The sequence below is a fragment of the Pseudorasbora parva genome, chromosome 20, assembly GCF_024679245.1.
Source record: "Pseudorasbora parva isolate DD20220531a chromosome 20, ASM2467924v1, whole genome shotgun sequence".
In the NCBI taxonomy this organism is placed as follows: Eukaryota; Metazoa; Chordata; class Actinopteri; order Cypriniformes; family Gobionidae; genus Pseudorasbora; species Pseudorasbora parva.
In genome coordinates, this window is record NC_090191.1 from 39,745,540 (window position 1) to 39,765,208 (window position 19,669).

General features: G+C 36.4%; 2 protein-coding genes across 2 annotated transcripts in view; one reads left to right on the forward strand and one right to left on the reverse strand.

The window, feature by feature from the left end:
• The window catches only part of zdhhc17 (zinc finger DHHC-type palmitoyltransferase 17), a 30,412-nt gene extending 25,751 nt beyond the window's left edge, over positions 1 to 4,661 (forward strand). The window contains exon 17 of the mRNA XM_067428642.1: positions 432 to 4,661. Coding sequence (XP_067284743.1) covers positions 432 to 570 — 139 coding nt within the window. The 3' untranslated portion in view covers positions 571 to 4,661. The remainder of the gene's footprint in view (positions 1 to 431) is intronic.
• On the reverse strand, positions 4,605 to 14,379 carry csrp2 (cysteine and glycine-rich protein 2). Its single transcript, XM_067428643.1, has 6 exons — positions 14,222 to 14,379; positions 12,478 to 12,599; positions 9,864 to 10,032; positions 9,096 to 9,225; positions 7,333 to 7,426; positions 4,605 to 4,855 (listed from the first exon to the last, which is right to left on the reverse strand). Exons 2-6 carry the CDS (start codon positions 12,587 to 12,589, stop codon positions 4,779 to 4,781), a joined length of 582 nt encoding a protein of 193 aa, XP_067284744.1. The 5' UTR covers positions 12,590 to 12,599; positions 14,222 to 14,379; the 3' UTR covers positions 4,605 to 4,778.
• Between the last annotated feature and the right edge of the window lie 5,290 nt (positions 14,380 to 19,669).

Sequence of the window (19,669 nt, forward strand, 5' to 3'; positions counted from 1 at the left end):
GCCTTTGCATTGAACTGAAATTAGTTTAAATACTAAAAATGACTTACTTAAATTCAATTAAAAGTACTTATTAAGTACTTAAAAAGCACATATTGCTAATTAAAGTAAAACAAAAAGCTGTAAATATAAGAATAAAAGCTGAATAAAAAAAGTGTGTGTTTATATATGTGTATGTGACATAGCATGATTGACTAATATCTAATTAATAATCAAAACAAAAAAAAAGCCAAACCTGAAAAGTGTTCATGAGGAAGTGAAGTTTAGTCCAAACTAACTAACTCCTCAAGATTTGTGTAGGAAGCCATTATTATCAGTGGTAACTTATGGGAAGGATAGAATTTGTCAGCTGTTTTTAGGTTGGATTTAGCCAAAGACTGGATTGTATGATTCCCTGAAGTAACTCTGCTCCTCTGTCTGTCTTTCACGTGCAGTCACGGCTGTATGAGGAACCTCATAGATTTCTTTGAGCTGCGCTGCTGTGGTCTTCTGCGGCCCGTGGCGATAGACTGGACCTCGCAGTACACAATAGAGTACGACCAGACGTCCGGCTCGGGATACCAGCTGGTGTAGCGCGGCGAAGGAGCGACAGAGCATGAGAGAAGACGGAGCGAGAGGGAGAAGAGGGGGAAGAGAGGTTTTCCTCACTGGGACCATCTCCTTCACTGAGACTGCAAACCTCACCCAGTCAGGACACGCATGCTGTTATTGGTTCCCGTCACCAATCCATCCGCCCCCTGCCATAGGCCGCACTTTGAGACGCAGGGACGTGAGGAACAGGAAGAGGAGGAGTTCGATGGCTTCAGAGGGTGTATGCAGTATAACAAACTCCCCTCGATTGATCAGCAGAGACGTTTGTGGTTTCTTTCGCACGTCGACTTGCGTTCATTTAACTTTTGTTTTCTCCCTGTGACCCTTTTTTTGTTGCTTTTAAAAGTGATATCAGATCTTCGTCAGTCCTGGTTCAACCTGGAGGAATGAGAATTAGCTAAGCTGTGGTTTTGAGGAATCGTTCTGCGAATTATTTGCTCATTCTCGTGTCACTTTCTAATGTGAAACGCAAAATGAGACGTTTAGAAGAATGTTCACGCTGCTCTTTTCCATACAGTGAAAGGAGCTGCGTGATGTTTTTCTAGACTTTCTTCAAGCTAACGACATGACATGATGATTAAATAACGACAGAACTTTTCTTTTTTTTTAGGCGAACGATAGTTCGATATGAATCAGGCGTCACATAGACTAAAAACATTCATAAGACTAGAGAGATGCCCTCTTTAAATAATGTGACTTACAAAATATTTATTTTAACCTATTTATATATAGTTTTTCAAAGAGTTGCAGTCATTTTACATGTCACTTTGGTTTTTACATTTCATCATATATGTACATTTCCAGCATGTTTAATAGGTTTAGGTGGGAGAATCCTGCGAAGCGTGTGGAGAACATGAACCTGGGTTATATTTCACCCTAAAATCCCAAGAAATGAACAAAGAAAATGAAGCCGGTTTAATTCTCATTACCGTAACGCAGAAAGCCCTCCTCATAACTGTAATTGTTTAAATAGCAAAGTATTTATCTTATACTGCCTTTTTGATTTTTATTTCATTGTGTTACATTGTACAATTTTTAAAATACTGTATTACAATGAGAATTATAACAAAAAATGCTTGGATGCGTTACGGTAATTTCCATTATGGTTTCATAAAAACACACTTGATTTTGGGTTGAGCTGTGACCCGGACACGCTCTCGACGTGTTTAAGGGATTCCCTCAGATGCCCTCCGAACTTACAAGAAATAATACGCTCGTATGTGAACCTCTATATTTATTATGTATGTGTAGTTTTAGGAAGTGTATACATTTAAAGTTGAAATGCTGTTGAAAAGCCATGAAGTGGACCTGATAGCTGTACGAACTTAAAGGAAGATGCGTTTTATCACGCCAGATGGGCTTCTTCCATACCTTTTACCTTTTTTTGTTGTTGTGGCGGCGTTGATGTTTGTCTGCCTAAAACAATGCACTGATCTTTTGTTGTTGTTGATCGTTACTGAAGAAACAAGCTCACCTCCCCGCCGTCGCAGAGGGATCTTCACGTTTACGTAAAGAGGAAGCTCCTCCCCCTTTTGCTCTCCTCCATTTCCTCTTCCTGTTGTCATTGCAACAGCTGACAGGACGAACTGATGTAAAGAATGTGCATCTGTACATAAATGAACTAGATTCATTATTCTGTGAGTGACTTTCGTTTTTTTTTATTTTGTCTGTGTTAGTCGAAGCTGCTCCTAATGTTGTTTTTTTTATCTTACCAAAAAGCAGAAAAAAATGGACTATTATCCAAGTGTATGACTGTAGCTTTTAGTGGTGTCTGGCACTGCTGTGTATAGACCTTTGACCTTTGCAAGTCTCCACTGCATGTGATCGGCCATCCCAGAGACGCTCCATCTGTAAATAGTGAATGTTCAGTATTTGCAGCTGGGTTTCTTTCTCTCTTTTTTTTTTTTTTTTTTTAAATCCTTTTGTTTTTACATTTTAAACCCAACGTGTGTATCGTTATCGCGTGTCCCTGCGGCGCTCTGCAGATGTATTATATCTGAATGTCCCATTCTCGTTGATTAATATCCAACCTTAACGGGTTCCTTTTGTATGTTTCATTGCTGGGTTTGTTGTACCACTGGATGTACAAATTGTAAATGCAGCCAGAGAAGTAGACGTAAGAAACGCTGTAACTCAAGAGGGCACGTTGTGATGACGCCATCACTCATGGACGCAGTCGACGGGCCCCCATGCTGTAATATTCGGATCAGGCACAGTAACAGTCATTCATATTAATGTGACACTGTTTTTAGAGAAGATACTCACATATTGTTGCTACGCCTTTACGGTTTGGCCGGCTGTTTTCCCACCATGTGAAAAGCACATGCTCATCTCCAGTGCCTCAGCTGAGATCAGGACGTCACCCTACTCTGCTTCAGATGTAACTTATTGGGCATGGTTCAATTTTAATGGCTTTATTAATAAAACATTCAAAGGTGAAAGGCCTGTGCTGTCGTTTTCAGTCAAACAAGTGTTTTTCACATTAACATGTTCATGCTTGTAAAATGTATGACAAAATATTTTGCATAAAGGAAATGGACCGTTATTTATTTTTTGTCAAGAAATTACAGGAGAGCCTTATTACAGTAAAAAACCCGAATACATTTATATTAAATATATTATTAATATAAACTATTTAAAAGTCAAGGCTGTTATAGTTGCGTTATACCCTGCATAAAGTTACCACATTTTTATTTACTAATACCTTTTATTTTACTGTATTCATAAAAATGATCATTTATTAATTTATAGAATTGTATTAAGAAATTAAATCAATTTATATAAAATACTTTTTAAAAAAAATCTGTTACAACATTATGTAATGAGAATTGGTGGGGAAAGAATTTGCAATGCAAACTGATTTTTTTTTTTTTTTTTTACCATAATCAAGGGATACAAGGATTAATTTACATGCAAAATAAAGAGCATTTTACAACAAGGTCCCATTAGTTAACGCATTAACTGACATTAACAATAAGCAATGGCTACATTTGTTAACATTAGTTGATAATACAACTGTTCATTTTTTGGTCATGTCGGTCTATTAAAGGGGTACTTCAGCGCTGGGAAGATGAATCTGTATTTAAACTGGGTCATCAATGTAGTAAAAATGCGAAATTATTTTTGATTTTGGTGCCTTCTAGACGGAGAATAGAGAAAATGTATTTTTGTCTCATGGGGATGAAGGACTACAATTCCCAGAATGCTTCGCTGCCCTGTGAGGCCACTCCCAAAGCCACCGCTACTGGATTACTGTGACTGAGTTGGAGAAGACACTACAATTAAAAACTGAACGTGTGTGTTCAATATAATGAGTGAGTCGCCGCGCGAGTCTCACAGCACTGAGCACTAACTGCAGGAGTCAGATAAATGAGCTGATGAGCTCTCGTGATGAGAGCTGAGGTAATCGCGACTACACTCGCAGCATACATTCACAGCGCGAGTTCAGTCTGGCGCGTTTCAGTTCATGCCTTTGCAAGCTTAACTTTTATAGAAATTAATTTGAGAAGTTAGAAGACTTCCATTGCTCTGCTGGCTGTAGTCTTTAGCCTTTGGCCAAACATTCCTCCTATGATGCAAATATCGTCAATTTGCATCATAGGAGGAATTTTTCAGAAATAAAATGCATAAATCTCTTGTCTCAGGGGTATGTGAGGGGGGAAAGCACAATCATTTGAATATACTCAAGGGTTTCTACTGATACAAAGCCATATGCTAATCACTGAAGTAAGCCTTTAAATAATAATAACAGATGCAACTTTTTAATAATGTATTAGTAAATTAACTAAGATTATTAAATGCTTTAGAAAAATGTTTCATTGTTAGTTTATGTTAATTAATGAATTAACTAATGAACCTTATGGTAAAGTGTTACCGAACAATAATAAAGAATCAGAACATTTTCAATCAATATCTAGTTCATGTTTTAGTCTAGATTAAAATTATTGCCTTTTGAAGTTTAATAATCACATTAGACTGTCATTCCATCTCCAAAATGAAGACCTCTTAAAATGACATTCATCACATTTCATTTTTATTTTATTCACACTTGTGCTCCTAAACGCATTTTACAGTTTGCAGACAACAACAAAAAAAGAAGTCACGCCCTGTTTGATTGTCATGAAAATATAACCAAATAACTTTCTTCTTTTGAAAAGAGTAATAACCTCTTGAACAACAGTGAAGTACTATCATTGAGCGTGGACCAGAGCTCCTGCGCCCTGACCGTATCCAAATCCTTTGGGTCCGAAGTTCTTCGCATAACACGCTGAAAAAGAGAGACAAAGAAGAAATGAAGCATGAATAGCTGATTAGTGAGCGACGTGTCCTGTCAGGTTGGTCTGAGCTCATCAGATGTTCTTCATTACAGCAGAGCAGACTCATCTGTAACTCTGGATTGATTTCTGACTTGAGTTTCTCGATAATCTAGTTTTACAGGTTCTAGTTTTGATGTTGCTTTGCTATCAGAGAACATTCCTGACAGACAAACAAACACTATGACCTCAAAACCCTGAGAGAAGTTGGTCAATATTCCAGTTTGTTTTCAATTTAATGTGTGACCTATTCATTTCCACTGGCCAGGAGTGTCAAACTTTGCATTAAAGGGGTGGTTGACTATGATTTGACTTGTTTAACTTTAGTTAGTGTGTAATGTTGCTGTTTGAGCATAAAAACAACATCTGCAAAGTTATGACGCTCAAAGTTCAAAGCAAAAGGGAGATGCTTACTTTTACATAAATTGCTTTTTAAGGATTACAACAAACACTTGGTAGGGACTGCAACTAACTTTTTCCCGGGTTGGTGACATCACAAACCCTAACATTTACATAAACCCCGCCCCCCGGGAACAAGCAGTAAACGCCATGTGGAGAAGAGAAAGAGTTGTTGTAGTCGAGCATATTTGGGAGTCGCTCAAACTGTCGCATCCGTCTTTTCACATTAATTGTAATACAAGCAATTAAAAAAAACAAAATCAAGATAAGTTGTAATTAACTAAACTATACCTGTCCTATCTTCATGCAGCAGTTTCACAAGTAAAATTTTGGCAATAGCCAACAATAAATAGTTTTTATTGTTTTATAAAGTTTTATGCCAAAAATCATTGGGATATTAAAGGACAACTCCGGTGAGAAATGAACCTAGGGGTAATTAACAGAGGGTTACCGAGTAGATCGTTCTCTGGGATGCGTTTTCTTGAAAATCGGATGTAAAGAGTTTTATCTTTAAAAACAGATTAGCTTAGACAAGCGTTATATGGGGAACAGAGTAGACACAGGGTGGTTAAATTAAATCGCTAGTTAATACCACTAACAAGGCTCAAAATAGCCTCACACTAACACGGCAGCATAATGAGGGTCCCTACGTGCAAACCGAAGCATTGAGAACTTTGTAAGAGTACAAACAGTTTAATAAGAAGATACTTTATAAACACAGTGCCTTACGCGTTTCAGCGGACAGGCACCATCTCGAAAAACAGTCTCGATGAATCGATCTACGAGCGCTGTTCTAAGTGAGCTGGTCGATAGGAATTAAGTTTGTGAAATGTAATAAAATGGACATTTTTAGTTTTATTTATTTATTTTCTCTGTTGTGTTCAGTGTTTTCTTCCGGAAACAGCGGACCATGTGAGATTCCAAGTCACATTTCATCACTTAGCAGAGCGCTCGTCGCTCGATGAATCGAGACTGTTTTCCAAGACGGCGGCTGTCCGTGAACGCGTCATGCACTGTGTTTATAAAGTATCTTCTTATTTAACTGTTTGTACTCTTACAAAGTTCTCAATGCTTCGGTTTGCATGTAGGGACCCTCATTATGCTGCCGTGTTAGTGTGAGGCTATTTTGAGCCTTGTTAGTGGAATTAACTAGCGATTTAATTTCACTACTCTGTTCCCCATAGACTAGTGTTATAAGCTAATCTGTTTTTAAAGATAAAACTCTTTACATTCGATTTCCATGAAAACGCATCCCAGAGAACGATCTACTCGGTAACCATCTGTTAATTACCCCTAGGTTCATTTCTCACCAGAGTTGTCCTTTAAGTAAAAATCATGTAACACGAAGATATTTTGTAAATATCCTACTGTAGTTCATTGCTAAGGATTTCATTTGGACAACTTTAAAGGTGACTTTCTCAATATTTCGATTTTTTTTGCACACTCACATTCCAGATTTATAGTTGTATCTTGGCCCTATCCTAACAAAACATACATCAATGGAAAGCTTGTTCCTTCAAACAATTGACCCATATGACTGGTTTTGTGGTTCAGTCACATATTCTCTGGCTCTGTGCATCTTACAACAGTTCCCACACGAGCGATTTATAGATTATCATGACAGAATATGCCAATCGATGACTTGAAGATGGTTAACTCATAAATTCATCAACTAACCCTTCAGAAACGTCCCGTCTCATTCTACGTCGTCACTTTTTCTTGGGTCTCTTCATTATTGCCCGACTCGGGTTTGAACATAAAAGGCTCAACAGCTTCTGACATTTTCAGTGTGTGTGTGTATGCGTGAGGTAATTGGAGCTGCTAACACAAGCTCTAGAAGCTCCGCCCTCTTCTAGAAAGGGGCTGGGTGCCGCAGCTCATTTGCATTTAAAGAGACACACAAGAACGGCACCCTCAGAAAGGGACTGTTTAAACATGCTATGATTTTTTTTTACTGTGGGGTTAAATTTTACATCTTGTAAAAAATTGCATTAGAGGACCCCTTTAATCTGCATTAGGATCCAGTGCTGACCTTTGCAGTAGATTTCTCCATCTTTCTCCGTCTGAGTGGTCGACTCCAAACTCTTCCCACATTTGGCACAGCGGAAGCAGTTCTTATGCCACGGCTGGAAAACAGACGTGAGACGATAAAGAAAGGATGAGTATAACAGCTGACATCATCAAGTGCTCATGACTTCCTGGAGATTAAACTGAGAGAGATGCTTCACACTCAGATCTGCTGAAAGCTTTTTTCTGGCAGTACATCTCTAGCATCTGCAAACCCTCACCAAGACATAAAGAAAGCGTCAACACAGTCGCCACACACTTGAGGTGAACTTTTGAACCCAGTGAATAACACAGGTGATTTTATCTTGACAGTATGAGAAGTTATGATTCCCAGTCGAACTCTCCATTAAATCTGAAACCCACTCATACTGCAAACATCAACAAATACATCAAGAACACTTCGAAATATCTGAAATCATTTCCTCTCGAGTGTCAGTGGGATCGGGAAGTGTTTTCTATTATTGATGTTAACAAGATTTTTTTATAAATAAAGCCTATTTAAAGAATTATAAGCATTGCATGTTTTTGCAGCAGTTATTATTTTCATTTTTCATATTTATTGACCATTTGGGTTTAATTAAAATTCTCTTAATTTTAAAGCCTATATATAATATATATAAAAGAATGGACATTCAAGTAATACGAATTAAAACTAATTCCCGTTCAATTTTTTTAAAAAATATTTAAAATAGTTTCCTTTTAATAATTTTCTTTAAAGAATTTAAGCATCAGTGGGACTGGAAATTGTTTGTTATTTTTATTGCATAAACTTTATTACATCAATGTGTATTATACCAAGAAGAATGTAAAAAATATTATTTTGCTTAAGGATTTTAAGCATCGCCTTTTTTGCTGCAGCATTTCTATTTATTTTTATTTCCTATATTTGGATGGATCATTTGGCAACACCTAATTGTTAAATTAAAATTATCTTAATTTTAAAAACATTTTTTAATACTTAAAAAAGAATGAATGTTATAGCAATAAGAATAAACATTGTAACTATTTGCTATTAACGTTTCTCAAAATACTTGAATTGATTTTCTTTTAACAATTTAATCATCAGTGGGATGATGTTTGCTATTATTGTTGCATAAAAACGATTACATTAATGAGTATTGATACCAGTAAGAATGTTTAAAAAAAAATTGCTTAAAAAAAGCCTGTTTAAAGGATTTCAAGCATTGCATTTTTGATTTATAATCATTTTTATTTTTCATATTTATTGACCATTAGCGGACACTTAAATTAAAATTCTCTTAATTTTAAAAGTTTTTTTATTTTCTTTTGATACATATAAAATAATTAATGTTTTTATGCTTCATGACATTCAACTAGAATTTCTCATAAATACTGATAAAAATATAACATCCTACATCAACTACTTCTGTAAGTTTTGTACAATTTGACATTTCAAAGAATTTCTCAATTTTTTTAATTAATAAAAAAGGGGTTCATGTAGTGATACCATGGTGAAAAACAAAACAAAAAAACATTTAAACCTTTAGAAATGTTGCGCATTCACTCATTAATGAGAAGTTACTGAATTTGGTTTTAGTTGAAAAATATTATTGTATATGCTTACGTTCCACCGGGTCCATTTGGACCCGAGAATGCAATGGGTGTATGCAGTTTTTTAATCCATTACAAGGGATGTAAACCGGTGTTAACATTATAAAAAGGTGTATAAACAGGTGTTAACATGTCAATGTGTTTGACTCTGCTCACCTTCCCAGCGCTCATCACCTTCTCTGCCGCGTACACAGACTCTCCACAGCGCGCGCACTTCTCCGAGCCGCCGAACTTCTGTGCAAACTTGGACGGGTTTGGGTTGGTGGTGGGGCGGTGAGTTTGGGTTCTGGGTAGGAGACGGAGAGGTCAGACGCAGTTCTCTGGAGCTCAGCCAAACGAGCGGCCCTGAATGAGCTGCTTTGTGTTGGCTGGGCATGAAGAGGGCGCCTGGGGTCTGTACAGGAGCTCCGCTTACATAAGAGATTCTTTCATAACAATAATCACCTGACGGCCGGCTTGAGCACACTAGAGAGGGCAGATTTGCTACCAGAACAAATTGACTTTATAAAATACTCTAGAACTCTTGACACAGACAGTTACATGCACCAAAACACATTGACACATCCATGAAGATAATACTGGATTTTAAGCATTGCATTTTTGCAATCGTGATTAATTGCATCCAAAATAAAAGTGTTTGCATAATATATGTGTGTGTACTGTGCATAATTATTATGCATATATAAACCTCAATCATTTATGTAATATATATATATATATATACATACACACACACAGACACACAATTTATATGTGAGTGTATTTATATATACACATAATAATTATACACAGTACACATTCATTATGCAAACAAACATTTATTTAAATTGCAATTAATCGATTTGACAGCACTACTTATTTTACAAGGAATACACATTACATTATTTATACAAATAAAACACATTGAAAAATGAAAACGCTCACTCTTCCGGTTTGATGCCCAGCCTCTCGCCGCGGTCCATATTGAGCGTTCCTGCTCCCTGACCGTATCCGTATCCCTTTGGTCCGTACTTTTTCCCGTAGCAGGACTTGCAATAGATTTCCTGGTCATGGATGGCCAGTGTGGTGCTGTCTAACCCTTTTCTACAGACCACTGGAGAAGGAAAAACACTGATTTTAACGTTTTCTGTAGAAAATAAGTGGTGCTTTCCCATGCAAAACTCAATGCTACAATGCTATAGTGTTTTGAGAGGATTTCAGCATGTTGCTATGCAGTTTTTCATCATCCGCCTGGCAAAAAAGCTTACAAAAAGGAATCGCACATCTCTTTTCAGGTTAGAGACATGTCAACTCAAAGTATGAGCAATAATAATAATAGTTATGGCGCCACTAATAATCTATCGTTTTAACTGCAGGATTAGACACTAGAATGCAAGCAATGTGTTTATCATGTGATGTTGACTGTTTAGTCAGCAGACTCTGGCTTGGTTTGGGATATTGTCCCGAAGAGAGACAAACATGATTCACCAGCAGGGAGGTCAATGCCCTTTACTATTCATTCAGATGAACAAAACAACTCTGGACTCCATCTTACATCACATTTGACCTCAAAGATCTTAGAAACAGAGTCGATTAAAAACTTTGGTCATAGAGGAAATGTGTTGAAAACACAGATAGGAGTAGGAGAGAGAGAGAGAGAGAGAGAGAGAGAGAGAGAGAGAGAGAGAGAGAGAGAGAGAGAGAGAGAGAGAGCAGCGCTCATTAACTCATCATCGCCTCGTTCTGAACAGAATGGCTTTTGTGGCGGCCCACCGCAAGTAAACATGTGGGCCGAATTGTTTTTGCCATTTTGGTAGCACAGCACTAATGTGAAGCATGTGCACTCAAGCATAGCGAGATCTCACAAAAACATCTGAGATAGTTCACTGCAGGACCAGTGTTGAGAGTAACACATTACGGGTTTTGTGAATACTTTTAAATTTACAACAACATATCTGAGTTACTTCATCAAATAAATAACTCAATTTACGTTGTTTCCCCATTTATTGACTGACAGCTCTCCTGACCTCATGTTGAGTTAAATCGGGAGTAAGTCCACAGGCGCTGTGTGCGCGGATGGATACTGTAGCTCTACACTAAATGAGAGCAGGCATTTACTCATCTCGCTTGCACAAAAACAGATTCAGTATTCCTCAAAATGAATACAAACAGTAAAATAATCTTAGAATATTTTGCACGCCTGCTATACATAAATGTTAAATTACACAGATATACTTTATGTATTTAATCTCACTTTATTAACCAATGTCTTTGCTGCTGACCTTCAATGACCCAAATCAACCATAAGCAAAAACGACTTTAAAGATCACGTGTTTCATTTTTTAGTTTTTTTGCTTGAAGTAAAAGGCTGAATCTGAATCGCCTCCTTAAATCCTCAATGACTATTCTCTACATTAGTCCACTAATACAATAAACTTGAACAGGTGAATGTAAAAGAGTGAGTGAATTCAGAGAGCAGTTGAGCATATATCGGCTGTACACTCGTTAGTGGGATTGAATGAGTGCACTCGATAACGTCCACTATGGTTTCCGACACCACTACAAAATGGCTGTCCTCTCAAATAAAACCTTATTTGAGGTATGGGGGGGGGGGGGATTTCAGATTCAGCCAGAGTGTAGTAAAACTTCTCCTGCGATCGAGATTGATTTGTTTGAGTTGCGGCCTCTACTGTACAGGCCTGAAATCACATTTACTTACATTTGTCAAAAAAAATAAAATAATTTTTTTTTTACAAAACAAGCAAACTCAGCCCAGGAGAAAAAGTAACGTATTATTACTTTCCATAAAAAGTAACTACTGGTAAGTAAGGGAATTAGTTACTTTTTTTAGGGAGTAACGCAATATTGTAATGCATTAATTTTAAAAATAACTCCCCAACACCGTCATAAAATCTTTGAACATTGAGGAATTTGCATTGTTTTAATGAGGGGGAAAATCTGCTCAGTTCATATGTAACCTCAAATATTTTGCTCATAGAAAGTTACGCCCATTTAAAGGAATTTAAGTATTGCATTTTTGCAACAGTATTTATATAATATATATATATATATATATATATATATATATAATATTATATATATATATATATATATATATATATATATATATATATATATATATATATATATATATATATATATATATATATATATATATATATATATATATATATATATATATATTAATTATTCATTTTTTATATATATTTAATAACCAGCAATCCAGTTTGCTGATTTAAAAAAAAAAAAAAAAAAGTGAAATGAGAATTTGTAGGAAAAACAAAATAAGCATTTGGAGGGAAAGCATTTTTAATTGTCAAGAGAATAAAGGCTGTTTTTGTTATGCAAAACACAATTTATTTTTTTCCCTTTTGATGTGAAATTTAGGATAGTAAAGGGGCTGAACAAATATGGTAAATTTCCAGAAACTCTCCAGAAGTTTCTAAAACTTCAGGAAACTTTGCCACCGTAGTGACATTTGACCTGTACACATAATCATGAGTTGTACTCTGAACAGTTTAGTGTCGTTTTCTCTTACTACAGAGGAAGCAGCACTTGTGAAAACTCCCTCCATCACACTGGACCTCTTCAGCGTGGTACACCGTCCCGTGGCAGGCGCCACATTTGTTTCCTCCACCCCAGTTCGGCATGATAAATAAACTGTGAAGAGAGACAATACAATGAACTCTTAGAGTACTACCGCTTTAAAACACAGGAAACACATCCGTCCTGCAGAGATCAACCTCAGGAAACTGCCCAGGTGAACGTCAGTGTTAGTGAGTGTGTATCGCTAGGACACTCAACTGGCCTTGTTGGACATAAATTCCTCCATAAAACCAACTGTGTCTGTCTGGACTAATAAAGACAAACTACAGACAGTAAACACCCTGCAGACGTCTGGAGACCCTGACATCAAAACACTCTGAGACCACCAGCAGCTCCAGGACAATGGAGTCAAATGGAGCCAAATAAAAACAAAGTCCTATATTTTGCAGTAGTAATGTCTGGAGGTAAAAAAATAAAACGCCAGCAGTCTAGGCATTTCAAAGGATCATTGTTCAGTTCAATAAATGATATCAGACCGCTCCAACAATATTCAAATAAAAAATGTATTTGTCACTTCAGCTGTCCAGGAAAACATGAGCAATTCCCTGTAAAATGACACAATAACTCTCAGAATATAAATGTGTTTCTCATGGCTTCACTCAAGCATAAAACTAGTGATTATAAACTGAACACATGTCCAGACATGAGAGAGGAGGACAGAAGACAACCAATCAAGCATCTCAGAGTCCTCAAAACAACGTCAATTACCCAAATAACCATGTGTTGAGTCTGAGGAGGACATCAAAAAGTACAATTAAATCCATGGTAATGCCATTGTTTTCAATCATGATAGCTAGCTATATTACAGGAGTACAACAAAAAATGCATTATTTCCCCAACACTGTCATAGAAATATCTTTGAATATTGAGGAATATTAATCATTGTAATGAGGGGGGGAAATCTGGTAAGTTCAACCTCCAAAAAAATTAAATAATAATAATTATATATATATATATATATATATATATATATATATATATATATATATATATATATATATATATATATATATAGCTCATAGAACTTTTTGCAGCAGTATTTCTTTAATCATATAATCCAAATAACCAAATACATTCTACATCTCCACTATTAAAGAGTTTAATGTCTGAGTCTGAGGAGGACATTAAAAAAGGATGGTAATAAAATCCATGGTAATTCCATTGTTTTGAACACTACCAAAAATGACAACCAAAAAATGAATATCATAAGTACTGCCACGGCACTTTTTGTCTGTGCCTCGAAAAGTTAATTTCACCAATCATGCAAATTGCATCTTTATCTATGAGGAATGTTTGCATATGTATACATCCACACTTTAGCCAGGTAAATATTTCACAGCTATTAAAAAGGTAATAAGACAAGTGCAAACAGATTCATAATAAATGCTAATATTAAATAAGCAAATAAATAAATAAGAGTGGTTCTTTACTGTGCTTGTCATTTATGTAGGCCTAGACAAAGTATAAAACTAAGTAATGATATTTTAAATACTGCGATCGTATCCAAAAGCAAAAACATAAGAAACATTCGTATTGTTGTTTAGCGGTGTTTCCTGACTTTGAATCAAACCAATGGCAATTAAATCATCAGAAGATTATTATACTTTATACTGAATCTTACACACACACCCACACACAGTTTGACGCACTGCAGATGCTGTTTAAAACTGTCCTACCTGAGCTTCTGGTGTGTTTCCCAGCGGATTCCCAAACTGCTCCAGTGTGAGCGAACTTCAGCAAAAACAAACAGGCTGGAATGTCATCACGACGAAATTACCGAGGAGTGTTTTTTCTTCCACACACGCACGCGCGCGCGCACATTCACAATGGTGACGTCACGCAGAAGGATGACACGTGCACTTCGCACTCTTTATGCTGTTATGGTAGTGGGTTACTTCATAAACTAATGTTTGAACCACTTAAAACGTTTGTAAATATTCACATAAAGGTACAATATGTAAGATTTTTGGATTAAAATATCCAAAACCCAGAACAGTGTTCTATATTTTGTTGATTAGTGTACTTACATTATCACAGATGTTTCCAAGATTGTTTAAATCCAGATAAATAAGCCATTTTAAAAAGGACACGGACCGTGTCCATGCCTCGCCTATCAATGACATCATACCCGCGCTTCCGGTTTTATTTTGTAGAAACCATGGAAACACCAGATGCTTTAATATATGATGTGTTTTATTAGACAGGTGAGCAACTGTTTGGAGACATTTACTAATTATTTTACAGTAATACAGCATTTCTCCATCATATATGTTGTAAAATTAATTGCATGCCATTTAGCAACACAAGCCACCCAGCATTTATTAATATGACATTCTAATATCGATCTCTTACTGCAGTGCGAACAGGTGTCTCATAGTAGTCACAGAGGGAACGCACAGAGTAGCATTATAACATAACTTTAAACACACTCATGTATATAATATAGTGCTGCGTTACCTCACATACGGCAATTCCCAAGATTACCTCGGTGTCATCGAGCTGCGCGTTTGCTTTTGTAAGGCCGCCCAAATCGTCCCAATGGAGGCTAACGATCGGCGGGTGAAGGTCGCTGCGCGTTCGTCTTTTCAGCGGGGAAAAGGGGATTTTATTCCAATCTCTCGTTATCTGACTCCATTTAATGATAATTTAGAATTTAGGTTAGAATGCCAATTGTTTATTTGGTCATTCATTTTTAATAGTTTAAGTACACATTTAATTATTCCGTTTAACCCTTCGTTGAAATTATACCCAACCTGAATAATTCCAGAGCAAGTCAGAATCCATCAAAGTGTAACAATTTATTTTAACAGTCAGGTAAATGTATAAAGCCAATTACATAGTCAATTCAAAGGTAATCCATATATAACATCAAATAGTCTGAAGTAAAGAATGAAATGTATACCTGACTTCTGAAAACTACATAATGCTGGCTATCTCGAGACATCCAGCATTACGGGCTGACCGGTTTAAAGTGTCAAGCCCTGAGCTCTTTGCAACATTTCCTTAAATACCCAAAACCAGATACATACCCAGAACCATTTGAAACTCTTTCAAATGGAAACACCAGTTAACAATAGGAATTTGCATTGATCAGGTCCTATAGACTTGATTAGAAGAGAGGCCAAATGGCTGAAAGCCACACCCACCATACACCAAGGAAAGATATCTTTAAACCCTTAAAACATTTATGATGTTCTAGTTTACTTCTGTGGAGTAGAGATATTTGTACCAGTCGCACTGAGACATTTCAAATGATATCAAACACATATAATACTGTATTGTGAGGATTGACATTGTAACAAAGAGATTTCTGGTGCATTTCAGGTGATCTCAAGTTTGGGGGAGCAGTAGTTTGGGGGAAGTTTCATGTGAAAGGAAAGGCATGTAAATTAGAGTCATTCATAGATGGTTCACTCAGTGTGATGTCGTCTCGGACAGAGACTCTAACTGTATGAATAAGTTCAGATGCTAATTTCCTTTGTTTTCTCAGAGCGATTAGACATTTCGGCATCTACTAGCATTTTCCAGCCTTACACTTTCAATAGGTGACCTCTAGCTGCGAAAAAAAAAAACATAGTGTGCCTTTAAAGATATGCTTGATTGTTGAGTGTCCGTTTATCTAAAAGAAACAGTTCTTTAGAGCCAAAGAAACAGTTCTGAGCGCGTTACTCGAGGCTCTGCCAGAGGGGACGGTGTTATCTCCGGAGTGTTTTCAGTCGCACGGCCTGGTCAGTGAGGGGCGCTACAGAATGGAATTCTATACCTGAGGAGGTTAGACAGCTCAATACTTATAAGGCCTTTACAAAAAATTTTTAAATTTGGCTCATTAACACCTATGTCTGCCAACATTAAAAGTCGAGTCTATTGAGCTGCACTATATATTAGATACACTATAGCCATTTTTGAAAATGTGTTTTTTGTGTGTCTGATTATTGTAACAGGTACAATGTACCTTAAGTTATTTTACAGTGTCATTTATATTGTAGTCAATTTGCCGTAGACTTGTAAATGTATATTTTTATATGTTTTTAATTGCTTTTTTTACATCTTGGCCAGGGGACTACAGATGAAAAATAGCCTTTTGGCTAATTCTGGCTTTTTTAACCATGTTTGTTCATGTGTTTTATGAAATTGCACTGTCCCCTTTCAAATAAACCATTAAATCAAATCAAAGGGACAGTTCACCCAAAAATACAAATTCTGTCATCATTTATTCACCCTTAAAGGTGCAGTGGGTAGATTTTAGCGGCATCTAGAGGTGAGGGTGTGAATTGCAACCGGCCACCACACCCCTCACTTTAGAAGCACATAGAGAAGCTATGGTGGCTGATACAGGACAAAAGTGTCATTATCTGAGACAGCAGAGAGTAGTTAGTTAGCGTTAGTGTCCGTTTAGGGCTCCTGTAGAAACATGATGGCGCAAAATGGCGACTTCATTGTGAGGGGACTTGTGGTGTGTGTAGATAGAAAGGCTCATTATAAGGTAATAAAAACATAACGGTTCATTATGTAAGGTCTTTATACACAACTGAAAACATAGTTATGTATATTTTATTGCATTTCTGTCAAAATATCCTCATAAATACTACACACTGCACCTTTAAGTTGTTCCAAACCTGTATTAGTTTCTTTCTTCTGTGTAATACAAAAGAAGATATTTTGAAGAATGTTTGTAGCCATTGACTTCAATAGTCTGGAACTTTCTCGTTACAAACATTTACGATTTAGAACAACATAAGCTGGGAGAGTGGGGATGACAGCATTTTAATTTTGGGGTGAACTGTCCCTTTAAACCCGTTTCAGTTGAGGCCTTGTTGGGAGTTTATTTCTCCATTCTTGATTTATACAGCATGTGATGTGTTATCACACATACCTGAAGAAGACTAATGATCTTAACTGTAATGTTTGCCATTTTAAATATATGGTAGGCTATTTTATTTAGTGATGGAGCCCAAGAGTATGTAATAATCTCATTAGATGCAGACACTACCACAGATCATAATGTCAGTGAACTGTGAAATATTATCATACAGTAAAAATGAATCATTCTTTTAAGGGAAAAAACTCCTATAATGATCTTTCTGGCCTTCTAAAACTATCAAATGCCATCTGTTTAGCTAGTTTCTAAGGATGGGAAATGCATATGACCTCAAAATAGTTGTTGTAGGCGATATTTCTTGTCTTTTGGAAAGAAAGTATGAAACGAACCAGAACAAATTATTGCACCCAGCATGCATATTTGAAATGAATAATGTTGATGGTTCCGCCCATAACACACAGACAGGCCTCATTAATTATACTAATTAAGATGAATTTCACTGTGCTGTGTGTGAGGAGGTGTGCTGTAGATGAATGTGTGGGAGAGCGGCGTGATCAATGACTCAATAAAGCCATTCAGAAAATCAGCTCAGTGTAGGTGAACCAACCCAGCTAACATGGGAACGTTCTCTCAAAGTTAGGAACAAACGTTCTTCCAGTGACATCAATAGACCAGACCGTTCCTTCAAAGGGATCGGGCCTTTAATCAAAACTTCATCATTTATGGAATGTTTTTCTGAAACATTTTAGTTGGATTATATAATGTAATTGCTTCTTGAAATGTTTTTTTAACCATCTTTCCAGATGGTTTAGAGAACATTTAAAAGTTTCGATAATAGGCCTCGGCCTACTTGACAAATGAGAAAATAGACAAAATACTCCCTTGATACTTTTGTAACGTTCACATAACAAAGATAAAACGTTTTTGAAACATTTAAAAAACAAAATGTTTCGAATGTTCTAAAAACATTCAACATAACGGGAACATTAGCGAATATTTTCTTTAGCTTAAAAAAGTAGCTACTCATCTTTGACCAACAAGGACAGCAAAAATTATTTGTACACTTTTAAAAACCTAAACGACAGAATAAAGATAAAAATATCAAGCCAAGTGTCATTTCACTTAAATGCTTTTTAAGCTGAACTTTTGTAAAATAAATAAATAAAACAAAATGAAAAAAAGAAGTTTGTTAGGTTCAATAATAATAATAAAAAAGATCTTGTGCAAAAAAATAGAACAAAAGTACTGTGCATAATGCATAACTTTAATATTTCTGTATTTTATGTGAAATAAGACACACAGCACGTTAGAAGTCGGCTGTCAGTTCTTCCAGTTTCTCGATCCATGCAGGCCTTCGGCTGGAATGCACATAACACCAAACGTCCTTTAAGGAATTTATAGTGAATGGCACAATATTGGAAAGAAAGAGGGAATGAAAAACAGATGTAGCACTCTGTCCTTCCTCCTTTTATGGTAAAACTGCACTCTGGCTGAGGGATGGCACGTGTGTGAGAAATGACACGTATAAGATTTGCTTATTTAGCTTTCCATGCATGTGTGTGTTTCTGACGTGAGGAATGCAGCGTCGCTGATGCTCATTCAGATGGACTGTCTTCTGCCATACACTCTTAAAAATAAAGCGTACACATGAGGGTTTCGACGGCGATGCCATATAAAAGAACGTCTGGTTCCCCAAAGAAACACTTTAAGAACGTTTTGTGAAATAAGTTCTTAATGGAACCATTGATGCCAATAAAGGTTTAGGCTATTTGTAAGAGTTTATTTACACAGATTTGACATTATTCTATTTATTCACAGAGTTTGATTGATGTTGTGTCAGTTTTGGTTTAAGACATGATTATTTTGGAGAAGTCGACCGTGTTGCTGAGGTTTACAGGCCTGTAAATGATGAAACGCATGTTATTGCTGTTCATACAAGGTTTATTGTGATAATAAAATAGGTTTCCAGGTGTATTCTTGTGTAAACGGCATTAATGAACATTGCTAGTCTAGATTAGACAATTAAAAAACTATATGGACCACACGCATACTAACTATTATTAATGCTCACACTTACTGATTTCAGTGAACTCTTATAGGTACTAAACTTAAAGGATAGTTCACCCCAAAATTAAAATTCTGTCATCATTTACTCACCCTCAAGTTTTTCCAAACCTGTATGAATTTATTTCTTCTGCTGAACACAAAAGTGAGGGAGGATACTAAGCGAATGGGGCCATCAGCTGTTTGGTTACCCATATATTCTGTTCAAAATATCTTCATTCATGTTCAGCAGAAAAGAAAT